This window comes from Drepanopeziza brunnea, assembly GCF_022702325.1.
Source record: "Drepanopeziza brunnea f. sp. 'multigermtubi' strain 214-2 chromosome Unknown ctg7, whole genome shotgun sequence".
Classification (NCBI taxonomy): Eukaryota; Fungi; Ascomycota; class Leotiomycetes; order Helotiales; family Drepanopezizaceae; genus Drepanopeziza; species Drepanopeziza brunnea.
In genome coordinates this window covers 2,387,617-2,399,774 of record NW_027094070.1, presented here as the reverse complement: position 1 = coordinate 2,399,774, position 12,158 = coordinate 2,387,617, and the positions used below count along the sequence as shown (strand labels likewise).

The 12,158-nt window shown below is 51.6% G+C and overlaps 2 protein-coding genes across 2 annotated transcripts; both read right to left on the bottom strand.

The window, feature by feature from the left end:
* Positions 1 to 2,533: 2,533 nt before the first annotated feature.
* On the bottom strand, positions 2,534 to 5,717 carry L3040_005037 (uncharacterized protein; the record flags this gene model as incomplete). The annotated part of the gene is made up of 7 exons (XM_066156427.1): positions 2,534 to 3,512; positions 3,562 to 3,680; positions 3,730 to 3,780; positions 3,830 to 3,919; positions 3,969 to 4,178; positions 4,227 to 5,085; positions 5,539 to 5,717. 7 exons carry the CDS (start codon positions 5,715 to 5,717, stop codon positions 2,534 to 2,536), a joined length of 2,487 nt encoding a protein of 828 aa, XP_066011833.1.
* A 2,535-nt stretch (positions 5,718 to 8,252) lies between these two features.
* Positions 8,253 to 11,853, bottom strand: L3040_005036 (uncharacterized protein; the record flags this gene model as incomplete). The annotated part of the gene is made up of 2 exons (XM_066156426.1): positions 8,253 to 11,425; positions 11,478 to 11,853. 2 exons carry the CDS (start codon positions 11,851 to 11,853, stop codon positions 8,253 to 8,255), a joined length of 3,549 nt encoding a protein of 1,182 aa, XP_066011832.1.
* Positions 11,854 to 12,158: the final 305 nt, after the last annotated feature.

Here is a 12,158-nt window from a genome sequence, read left to right as displayed (position 1 = left end):
GGGAGTGGATGAAAATCTTTCCGAGGTGGGAGGAGATTTGGATTGAGATGGCATGGCATGGTTCTGGTCATATCATATTTGACAGCAGCGGTACTTTTACGATGGGGCGGGAGAGAGGGAGAGAGGGGGATTGGGACTCTACGGATAGGTGATGATGGATGGATGGATTGATACATTGACGCATTGACGCATTGACACATCAAATGGTTAGATGGATGATGGATGGATGGATAGGTACCTAGATGGGCCCAAAAGCCCGCACGCGTATTGTAGATATGTATGTAAGAATTGTAATAAGATACTCTTTGAACATTACACACACCACTTTATAATATTATAGCGAGGTGTATGAAGTATATAGAAATCTTTTGTGGGGTGGTGTGGGCGGGTTGGTGTGAGTATGAGTATGAGACTGAGATTGAGTATATGAGTGAGATTAGGATTTGAAGAAGAGAGAGTACTTGGGAGGGAGAGAGGGAGGGAAGAGATGCCCGTAGAAGTGGCATTCATGCATTCATGCATTCATTCATTCATTCATTCATTCATGCAGGTAGGTTATGAATAAACAAGATAGACAAGATAGACAAGATAGACAAGATAGACAAGATAGACAAGATAGACAAGATAGACAAGATAGACAGATGTGTAGGGCATCTCACACACACACACACACACACACAAGTCAGAGGAGATAAGTACACCTACAGTGCCCCGCAACTGCTGTTAGCCGAAAATCATAAAACCGCGATTTTTCGCGACACGCGTTTTTTTATCTTGTACAACTATTGCAAAAATGCCACCTCAACGTACTCCTTTTGCTGCGACGTCTAGTAATCGGCTTATTCGGCATTATCTTTCTTTTTATTAACGAGGATTAATTATAAGCGGCTTTGCTTTTAGTGCAAATCCGACCGTTATTGCAAAGGCTTTCGAAATACTTCGTAGCACGATTAATTATACTCGAAAGCAAGCTTTATTACGCAACGAAAGTATATTTATACCGAAAGCTGCTCGGCGGAAATCATATTCGGCATCCGACGAACGAATTCTATTACGACACGTTCGTTTAAATCTTAAGGATTTATACAAAGATATTATTCGAGCGTATAATCTCGATTGTAAAGAGACTATTGTTAAGAAGATTTTAAGAAATCATAGAATTTTTAATTGAAAGTGTAAAAAGCGCTCCGAACTTACGGAAAAACACGCGGCTGCTCGATTATAATAGTGTTTAGACTATCGAGGGTAGACGGTCGAGGATTAAAAAGAAATCGTTTAGTCGGATGAGTGTTTTGTCGAGCGAAGTCGAGGAAAAGAGACCGAATGGGTTTTTCGCACGCTTAAAGAGAAATAAGATCGTCGGATAGTCTAAACATACGATGCGAAAAAGAATATAAAAGTGATAGTCTAAAGAGCTTTTTAAGACCGCGGAAGATCGAATCTTTATATTATAGATCGAGATTTCGAATCGAAAAAACACGGGTATTCAGCACAATCTTACTTCGAAATCTTCGAAGCCGAAGTCAAGCTAATCTTTCGAAAATTGCTTCGCAAATATTAGTTTCAGCAAGACAATGCATCAATCTATACTGTAAAGAAAGTTTAGCTTTAATTCGGCAAAAACAAGATTACTTTATTAATCAATTGGCTACTTTTTTCTCTCGATCTTAATCCGATCAAGTACGTTTAATAGCATCTTAAAAAAAAGCTTTATTAAATGTTCCTCGACGTTGCGATCGATAAATCGAATTCGGAACACGTAAAGCAAAAAATAGAAAGTTGTTTGCAAGCTGTATAAAATACATTAGATCAATCGTTGTTCGATAATTTGTATTAAAGTATGCCGGATAGAATTGAAGCTTGTATCGCGGCTGAAGGCTAGCATACTAAATATTAAGGTTCGTACGCTTTCGAAAAATTAGCTTAAAAATTGAGAAAGATAAAAAGAGTCTAAGGAATAAAATGATATTTTTTTTATTTAATTTGGATTTGTAATTATTGCGTAATTAAAGAATAAAAAATGGATGTCTATTGTTGATTTGGAGTTCTCGCTTAAATGGCCAACAGCAGTTGCCTAGTACTGTACAGCTACGAACTTGTTGCGGAGATCTACTCACCACCCACCACCACCATCACCAAGGTCCACCAACACGGTCCACCAACCGACCCAGTGAGTGGCATTTTAGATCAGAACCAGGTAGGTAACAAACAGAACTCATAAACCAAGGGGGAAAGAATTAAAGAAAAGAAAAGAAAAGAAAAGAAAAGTAAAGTAAATCATCGTGCTGCATATGAGCGAGAGCTCAACGAGGTATGAGCGAAAAGCAACGGTCGGTCTATCTAACCACTTCCCACTTCCCACTATGCTGCCTCGGTCTGCAATCCTCAATCAATCACCCTCGCTGAAACACCCCTCTTGCCCGCCCTGCACCCCCATTCTGCCCATCTACCAAAAAAAGGAAGAAGAAAAAAATCCCCCCTACACAAATCTATCATCGCCCACTTCCACTTCCACTTCCGCTTCCTCCATCCATCACCCTGAGCCATCAGCCCCCTGTTGCTGATGCTGCTCCCCGTAGATCAGCCCCCGCAGAATAAACGCAAACCGTCTCGAAATACCCCAATGGCCCACCTGCTCCAGTAGATCGGTCAGTCGCACCAGCGTGGCAGCCTCACTCATCGCCGGTTTGGCGGTGCCATACCCATTGGCTCCAGGTAGATACTGGAGCGGATCCACGTTGAACATCTTGATCTCCGGCAGATCAACCTCGTTATCGAGTATCAGCGGCGGCGGCGGCGCGACGTCCGAGCTGTCGAAATGAATGTAGCAATACCACGCTCTTGCTGCCATAAACATGCTGCGCGGGACGTGGAGAGCAGGCTCGGCATCGTAGCGGATGCCTTCTGCTTGGCGGTGGATAAGCGAGGCGTGGATGATGCAGCGCTTGGCAGCCTTGCTGGTCGCCCAAGAGCGCGCGTATTCGATTGCCTGCGCCGAGTTCGGATTGGGTTCGTTGGCGATGGCGGCCTCGAGCTGGCGGAAGTCGACGAGAAGAGTCATGAAGATCTCATGGTAGAGGATCATGAGGCATAGTGGGTCGGCGTCTTGCGTGGTGCGGGTTTCCTCGTAGGCGTGGTACCAGCAGATGAGGGACTCCTCGTAGGCGTGCTTAGCTTGCGGTGTGAGAGAGTTGGCGGCCTTGGAGTCTTGAACTGAAGCGGAGATGCTGTGCAGGATGAGGGAGGCAGAGAGCCGGCTGTCCTTGCATGTTAGTTCCTTCGAGAGGGGTGTCGTGCAGTTGTGGGCTGGCTGGTTGATATGCAGATGAGAAGTGATTCTGCTCGGTTCTGGGGAGAGACGGACGAGGTGTGCCCAGCGAGTTGGAGTTGCGGCGGCGAAGAGCTCGTCATTTGAGGCGACCGGGAGCCGGGATTCGTTGTGTTGGAGAACGGGAGGAGTGTGGAATGTGCTGGCGAATTGGGCATCTAAGATGTAGAGAGCAAGAGCGGTTCTTTTGAGATCAGTACAAGGTTGTGATGGATAGAGTTCAAACGACTTGCCTCGACACTTCTTCAGCTCTGGCCCAAGATTCCCAAGCCCCATCGAGCTCCGGCGTAGTCCTCTTCTCTAGCAACGGGAGAGAACGAACATTATCAAGAAGCTCACAGCGCCGAGCAAGCTAAGCTCCGTCAGTGGAACTCGCATACCAGAGTCGGCGGATTGCTCACATCTATCAATTTCATATTCATGTTCTTAACGAGGGCCACGTATTTGGGATTCTGAATAACCATCAGCTTTGGGAGAATCACCTGTAGAAGAGGTACTCACACCCGAAAGGTAGGCAAAGACTTGGCTGATCAAGCCAGCTTGGATGAAGGATTTTCGTTCTGTCATTGGCTTGTTGAGGATTTGTTCCCACTAGTCAATCGTTAACATCGTCCAATGCCCAGCCTGGCAACAAACATACAGCTCCTTCGATGTGCTGATGCACCGTCTCAAACATCTTCGCCGCCTGTAAAGTCGTGCCATCAGAGCCCATGAACAGCGTTCCGATGGAGCATATGGAAAGCAGCAAGAGCTCACTGTGCTCACTCCGATCACTGGAACGGAAGGTCGGTGCATGGAAGATGGGGAAGATAGGGTTGAACCCCGTGAAGAAGAGTTGAATGGCGATGTTCTATGCTGTTAGCATTAATGGTGGCCAGGGATTGGGATGGATACGCACCAAGACATCGATACTCGGTAGCAGGTCTCTGTCCCAGTGCTCTCGCAGAGAAACCATACTTCCACTGATCTCAGGACTAGGCATCTCGTGGTCTTTCCACTGGTGAGGAATGGGAGGACTCTTCACCCCTAGGAACTCAGCGGCCGTCGGTGGAACGAACAATTTGTTGAAAGCTGCCAAATCAAAGTCCGGGGTGACCAGCCAGGACTGAAATTGTTCGACTTGCGGAGGCACATATGGCATATGGCTCAGGCCTATGGGAGGGAAGCCGTCCATGCTTGCATGCTGAGGGTACTGACTCAAGGCCGGATCAAGAAAAGAGCTGGAGAGGTTCAAGTTGGCGCTGCCGTCCAGCAGCTGGTTCTCGGCTCCACCGAGACCGGGGTCTATCTGAGGCATTCCCGTGATGTTGATATTGATGCTGTCCATGCCACTGCCACTGCCAGTGCCATTTTCGTTGTGATACCCACCAGGGACCAGGTCGGAAACGGGGTAGACCATGTCATGGCCGAACATCTGGTTCTCCAGAGACTCGAAGTCCAGCGCCCGGCCGTCAAAGATGGGAGGACTCTGGTAGTCGGTGTCTGTCATGGAGGCCACGGGGGCATGTCCTTGATGAGGGTGAGGGTGAGGTTGAGGGTGAGGATGAAGATGGGGAGTGGATAGGGATACATGGGAGGTCGAGGTCGTGGAGGTCGAGGTCCGGCTCAAGTTGTTGGGTGTGGCTCTCTCTCTCTGGGGCGTATCCGGGACATCCAGGCCGTCGGAGGTTGTCGCGGCATCATTGCTGCTGAAGACATCGGGGGGCACGGTGGTGGTGTTGTTGCCGTGGGTTCTGCGATGGCGGATCAAGGTGTCACTGTGTTCGGTCAGCCTCGATGTTCGATGGGTGTTTTTCCTGAGGTCTGCGGTCTGCGGTCTGCGGTCTGAGGTCCGGACTCCTCCTCCTCCTTGGTCCCTCTCGGTTCCGGTTCCGGTTCCCCTCTCTATGCATGTCCGTACCGTACAGAGGATACCTTACCTAACCTGCCGAGCCTGCCGAACCTACCGAACCTACCGAAGCTGCCGGTACCTTACCTCGTCGACGTCGCACCACCATCCCGTGACTGTGGGGATGCGGGGCATTTGGGCAAGGAATGTTTATAAGGGGGCCCACGGGGGCCTCGGGGGCCTCGGGGGCCACTAAAGTGGGTGGAGCATGAGTCTCCGTATAAATCGAGGCGATATCTACCTACGGAGGACGTCCCTCTCTCATGCGCGCAACCTCATCTGTCGTGGTGCGAGAAAAATCAAGAAGACCACAACAACTCACTTTCGACTATAGTTCTTGCCGCAGATGCTGCACTGGAAGGGTCGCTCTTTGGTATGGCAGCGCTCGTGCCGGATCAGGTGCTCGGTTTTGGCAAACTCGCGGGCGCAGAATCGACAGGCCTTGCCGTTCGGGATGGAGCCCTGGCTCATGGAAGAGCTGCGGCCGGCGCGGGAGGTCATTGTTGCGGCTGGCTTGGGCTTGGTGTTGACGATAGTTTGGGCTTTTGGGTTGCCGTCGCAAATCCTCGCTCGAGTGGCCGTGGCTGTGGCCGTGGCTGAGCGAACAAGGGGCTGGGTGAGTGAGTGAATCGGATTGATCAGTTGTCGTACCGGTATCTAATCCAATGCAATGCAATCCAATGCAATCCAATCCCGATACATACATACAACCAGCCACACGAGCCGCGAAGGGATGGGAACGGACTGGGGACGACGGATTGGGGAGAAGAATGTATGGAGGTAAAGAAAGTCATATGGATGGTATGGCAATATGGCAATACGGATAGGTAGAACTATGGTGCGAAAAATGTGGTGGAAGTTGGGTCACGTGACCAATCACCACTCTCCCGGTTCCGGGGGTTGGGGTTGGCGTGGGCTGGATTTCTCACTGCCGTACGAAGAATGGCTCGGTTGCATCGCCGGCGGTCGGCTGCTCCCGGCCGCAGTTGATCGATCCATTTGCAATTTGCTAAGTAAACATTCATTGATATGGGCATGACGATGACGTCATACATAGGCCTCTGTCTACCGGTAGGTACCTACTCTGCCAAATTGTAGAATCTCGCCCTTTCCTCGCTTAGACTCCTGGCACCTCGTAGTTGGGTTCTTGAACAGCCAACCTCATGTCAAGTCTGGACGGTGGTGGAAAGGCTTCACCCACCTCTCTCGATCACCATCTTGTTGAACCGACCTGCATCAGGTGACTTAGGTGACATACACCGGTAGCCCGTCTCTTTCACAAGACCGTATAACAACACGCTCCCAGGCGCAGGCCATCCGCGTAATACTTCAACCTCAGCCACGATCAGAGGCCTTCGACCTCGTCACCCAGAGCCCGTGATGGCGCTGCGAGATGGACCACACCGCTGCAGACGTCCCTATGATTATATCTGGGCAAGAGTTCATGTGCGGCGGAGGTGGGTTGGTGAGTTCGCCTATTTCGTATCTCAGACGACGAGTCTGCGAGCAAGCAGCCAGGCTTCTATATATTGGACTTTCTACCCCCTTCAGTTCAGTTTTTTTCATCTCGTTTCGCTGGACATATCAGCCCACCAAAAATGCACACATCCACCCGCCAATCCCGCCTCCTACCTCTCCTCCTCCTTCTCGCACCCGCCCTCTCCATGGCTCACCCCTTCCAAAACCTCCCTCCCCCCCCCCCCCCCTCCTCCTCCTCCTCCTCCTCCTCGCCATCTCCTCCTCCTCCTCAAACCCCGTCTCGTCTCCCGCGCCCCCTCGACCGACGCCTCGAGCGCCACGCCCTCCGCGAAAGCCATCATCCTAACAACCCTCTTCGTCGCCGTCGCCGTCGCCGTCCTCTTCAGCACGCTATTCTGGTACATCCTCCTCAAGCGCCGCCGCTCCCACTCCCACTCCCGCTCCCGCTCCCGCTCCCTCTCCCTCTTCCACTCACCAAACCCCTTCTTCCACCACCGCCTCAATCCCAATACCAACCGCAAGAAACAACCGGCAACCCCCACCCACCACCACCATCTACCCCCCGGCATCACCCCCCGCAACGCCCGCTTCTACGCCCCAGGCCTCTTCAAGAAAGAAGAAGAACAAGAACAAGACGACAAGAGACACCAAGACCCCTTCTGGCCCACCACCACCCCGCCCATCCGAAACAGGAGCAGACTCCTCAGTCTAAAAAGCTTCTACACCCGGGAGCAAGACCCCTCCACCACCTCCTCCTCCACCTCCTCATTCGACTCGTTCGAGGAGATCAACCTCCTCCGCCACCACGAGAGGCAGAGGGAGAGGGGCCACAATGTCAAGCCCTTGACGCCGAAGGAGCTCGAGGAGGGGAGAAGAAGAAGGACGACGACGTCGACGACGACCGTCTTCGACCTGATCAGGCTGCCGGAGAAGGCGTGGCTGAAGAGCGGACGGTGGAGGAGGAGATGAAAGATGAAAAGTTTCTTTCCCACTCCTCCCCCCACCCACAATTTCTTCCTTTCTTCCATCCTCTCTTTACTTTTCTTCGTGATGTGATATGATGATCGATCCAGTGATATATACATCAGATTATTTCTCTTCGACGTTGAGAGCTTGGTACAAGATAAGTAATGGGATAATATGCAGGACTCGCTGCGCGATATCAAACATCAAGTACCATGCCAAATCAAAGCCTGCCGCCTACCTAGCTCAAAGATATCCTTTCCAAAAGTACGGGAGAGATCAAAAAACAAATATGGAATAAGCGGGTAATAAAGCAGAAATTTCTAGCATTGAAATATTAGAAGCGAAACATCTCCGGAGGTCTAGCTAGCTATCTATCTAGCTAAGAAAAGCAAGGAGGCCAAGAACGTTATCAAGGGGCAGAAAAGAAAATAATGCAAACATCAACGAGGCTCGCCGTCGGAGCGCGCATGAACAAGCAGAGGGCGCGCGTCTTTTCCAACTCGACCATCCAGTCATCAAACCGCCCTTTCAAATTCAGAAGCACAATCGCTCACTGCAAACACCCGCTCCCACGCAAACTCTCCCCCAAGGTCAAACGGCGCGGCCCTTCCCCTTCGCCTTGACCGCCACCTGCTCCAGCGCTGGGAACAGGTCAGCCTGTCCGCCCTTCACAGCAGCACTTTCCAACCTGCTCCTCTCCTCAGCCAGACTCAACTGGAGTGCGAAATTCAGATCATCAACCTCAATTTCTTGTCCACTGCCATTCTTCCTACTCCGCGGTTTCTGGGACGTCGACGGCGAACTAGAAGCAGAGCGTCTGCTTTTCTTAAACTGCTTGTATGTAATTGGAACCTCATATCCGCCCGCACCATATTCTCTAGGGGACCGCCCACCTTCGTCGACGCCATCGAGCAGAGAGAGGCGAATTGCTTCCTCGAGGTCGTTTTCGTATTCATCATCGGTCTTCGGCTGGTACTTTGGAGGCGAGGACAGACCAGCGCGCCCCACAATGCTGCCTTCAGGTGTCACAGTTTCGCTACTGCTCCGTGCAAACGATTGCGAGGTAGAGCTCTCGTCAAATTCATCTAGAGATCTGGACTCGTTGTATCGGCGCTCTTCCTCTTCCTTCTGGAAAGCTTCTGCTGAGACCATTTCTGCATACTTCAGTGCCTCGTCTTCTGACAAGCCGCCGAGACCAACGCCAAAGCGAGCTTGGAGACGGGCTTCTTCGCGGGAGCGACGGAGCTTCTCTATCTTCAATTCGTCTTGCTCGGTAGTAATATAGTCCATAAGAGCACCGCGGCCGGTGCTGCTAAAGCGGTCTGAGGTACTATTGCTACCGCGCTCGTTCGAGCGACGGAGGCGACGTTTTTTACTCTGATATTGGTCTGCTGCGGAGGAGCTGTAGGACCAATAACGAAGATGGGTACCTAGCGACACCATGCCGCGAAGAACGGTTGGGTCTGGATCGATCGCGATAGCTCCAGCAGCATAGAGATTGATACCGACGCCCAAGGCCGACGCCTCAGCTTGGACTAGCCGGCGGCGAGCACGAGATGAGAATCGTGAATTGAGTGTTCGAAGAGGTTGGGGCGATGACGCTAGTGGATCCCAAGTCTGGACCAGGCCATCGTTACCACCGTGGATGAGATACAGAGCAGACACTGCAAGGCAGGATATTTGAGGCGAGTCAGTGTAGATTGTGCGCAATGGGTGCAGCTCGTTGGTGAGGCCGGGGTTAGTAGACTGAGGACCACGCATATTCCACATTATGACACTGCCATTCTTTGTTCCAACTGCTAGAAATCGAGCTCTGTGGCCCGGAATATTAGTCGAAGAAGGAGTACCTGCATCTGAGGGAGTAGCGAAAGGAGATGAGAGGTTAGAAGTCCCATCGACAGTGCACAACGGGTCTTCCTGAACAGTCAGCAATGCAAACGTAGACATATCGATCCCGCTCGTCGTGATCTCGATGTTCGGATGCTCTTTCAAGGACAAGTCCGAGCATCGCCATTCTTCAACCATAGCAGATGAAGACGCCTTGGCTGGGCCGCCTTGGGTGTTTGGTTCCGGAGATGACATCCTAGCTGGATTGATGATGCTGCCACCACCGAATATGGAAGCTCGCTGGGAGCGCTCAGGGGACGAGGCTCGAGGAGGGCTGATCACGGTTCCGCCACCAAACAATGAAGCCATGGTGGCGGTTCTTGAAGCCATTGGAGGTGTCCTTGGCAAAGGATACTCATCAAGAGAAGCTTGCTCCGACTTCCATCTAGTGAGCCTGCGGACCTCGGCCTCTTCGCCCTCGACAAGTCCACGTTTTATGATGAAAATGCCTTCTCCAGCCCCGTGACCATCATCACCTGCGAAGTCAACTTCGAGTATCCGACGCATATCCCAGCCCTCACAAAGCTTACGGAAGTGGACTGGGCGATAAGCCATGAACTTCTCGATTTCGTTTGTCTCGGCAACTATCTGTGCCTTGGACAAGCGTTGATTCTTTGAAGATGATCTTGGCGAGTAGCTTCCATGAATCTCGGCTTCACGATAAGGGTCTTCACGAGCAATACGACGAGAAGGCTCAGCGAGGTTCCAGTAGGCAGTCCGACCAGTGATCCAGGCATGCCGACCAGGGTCGCTGTCTGCAACCTTACCATCGGTCAAACCAGATATGGGAGTTTCGGTAATATAGAACACCTCGCCAAGCGCATTCAGAGCAACTGCCCAAATACGTCCGAATGCTTTGCGCTTAGAGTTATAAGACTCGTCTACTTTGATGCCAATGATTGGAACACCTGGACTCAGAACCCATTTCGCAGTAATTTTGCCTCTTGGAATGCGTCGTCCGGATGGGGTATCAGCGCCTAGAGAGTAGGCAGTAACAACGCCCAATGTTGACCCAGTCAAGATACCAACCAAGCCATCAGTCATGAGAGGAACAAATGTAGACTTCGCAATCCAGACCGCAGAAATGCCTTCTGTGAGGCTTGGAACGCCGGGAATACCAGCATCTGGGATCGCCATCTCACTTAACTGGCCGAGGAATCGACCTCGCATTTCGTCCGATGAACGAAAGTAGGCCTGTCCACCGGGAAACCCCTCTCCGTAGACCATACCAAAGGGCTGGCTGACATCCATCGAATTTGGCAGTCCGGCGGGTCCATCTCCATCTCCATAGGGCTGATCCCCAACAAACAGCTCGGAGAACTGTGGTAACGCTTGCGGATCCGAAATCCCCCAGTTGTCAATCCTGCCAATGTTGGGATCACTCGTGCATGCTGAACCGGTCTCATCAGTCCCATGAATGAACCGTGGGCTCTTCTTGCCGCTCCCAAACACAGCATGAATATGGTTGACAGTAGCAAACAACTGAGAGCTATATGTTACCACAGCATTTGAATTGTTCGCTGCACTGTTCGATCGTGATGAATTACCGTGGCCTGGAGCAATTTGTGCTGGCTTTCCTCGGCCGAGACTTCGGAGCAGACGAGTGCGGAGGATGTATTCGCTACGCCAGGAGGCGAGGGCTGTCAGGCGAGTGAAGAGGCGGGTTTCTGAGCGTAGCTGTTCACGGGTTTCGAGGTCGGAGCCGCGGCGACTTGTGACGGGTGGGGCAACGAGTGCATCTTGTCCGGGGAAGAAACGGGCAAAGGCTGTCCGCCACGCGTGGGGGGTAGTAACGAGATTGTAGAAAGTGCGGGAGACAAGTGAGACGGCAGAGAGCGAGTTCGCTGGAAGATGGGACAGAATGTGGGTGAGGACCTCTGGTGGGATTTAGATGTCTGGTCCGGGCGAGGAGTGTGCGGAGAGCCATACCATTAGGGAAGTTCTCAAGCAGTATACTATCAGCCTTGTTGCCCTTCTTCTTCACGATCTTAAACACAGGCCCCTCGTTCTCTTTCCTCGCAGGCGAAGGCGACAAGGCATTCTCATACTCTGAAATCTGCTGGAAGGAAGCTTTCGGACGGTTCTCATCCTGCGCCGACACGCTCAATCTTCGCAACTGCTCCTGCACACCCGCGTCCTCAACGGCGCCGCCGGAACTCGAGGATAACGCATGGACATCGCGCGAGTCGCCCAGGACTGCGGGAGGCTCAGGTAGATGGTGGATGCCATATTGGGAGATGGAGGTTGACTCGGAGGCGTGAAATGTTGGGGTATATGGTGAAGGTTCTGTAGGGTCTGGCTGCATATAAATGGGTGGGGAGGACTCGGGTTGAGCAAATTGACTGAGCCAGGTGTTTCTGGGACAGTCTGTGATTGAGTTTGAATTTTGGAAATGGGTTGCGGTGGCTGCGAGACGTTGTGTGTGGTCGGTGGAGACAGAAAGGGAGACTTCTCTGATCGCGGTGACGGGGGAAGATGCTTCGTCGTGAAAAAAGTGGACATGCGCTTGATCTGGTTTAGCGTGGTCACCAACATGGGTATGATTTGAACGGTGATACTTCTTTGTACCTCCGTAAGATCAAAGACGAATTGCGAACCACAAAATCAAAA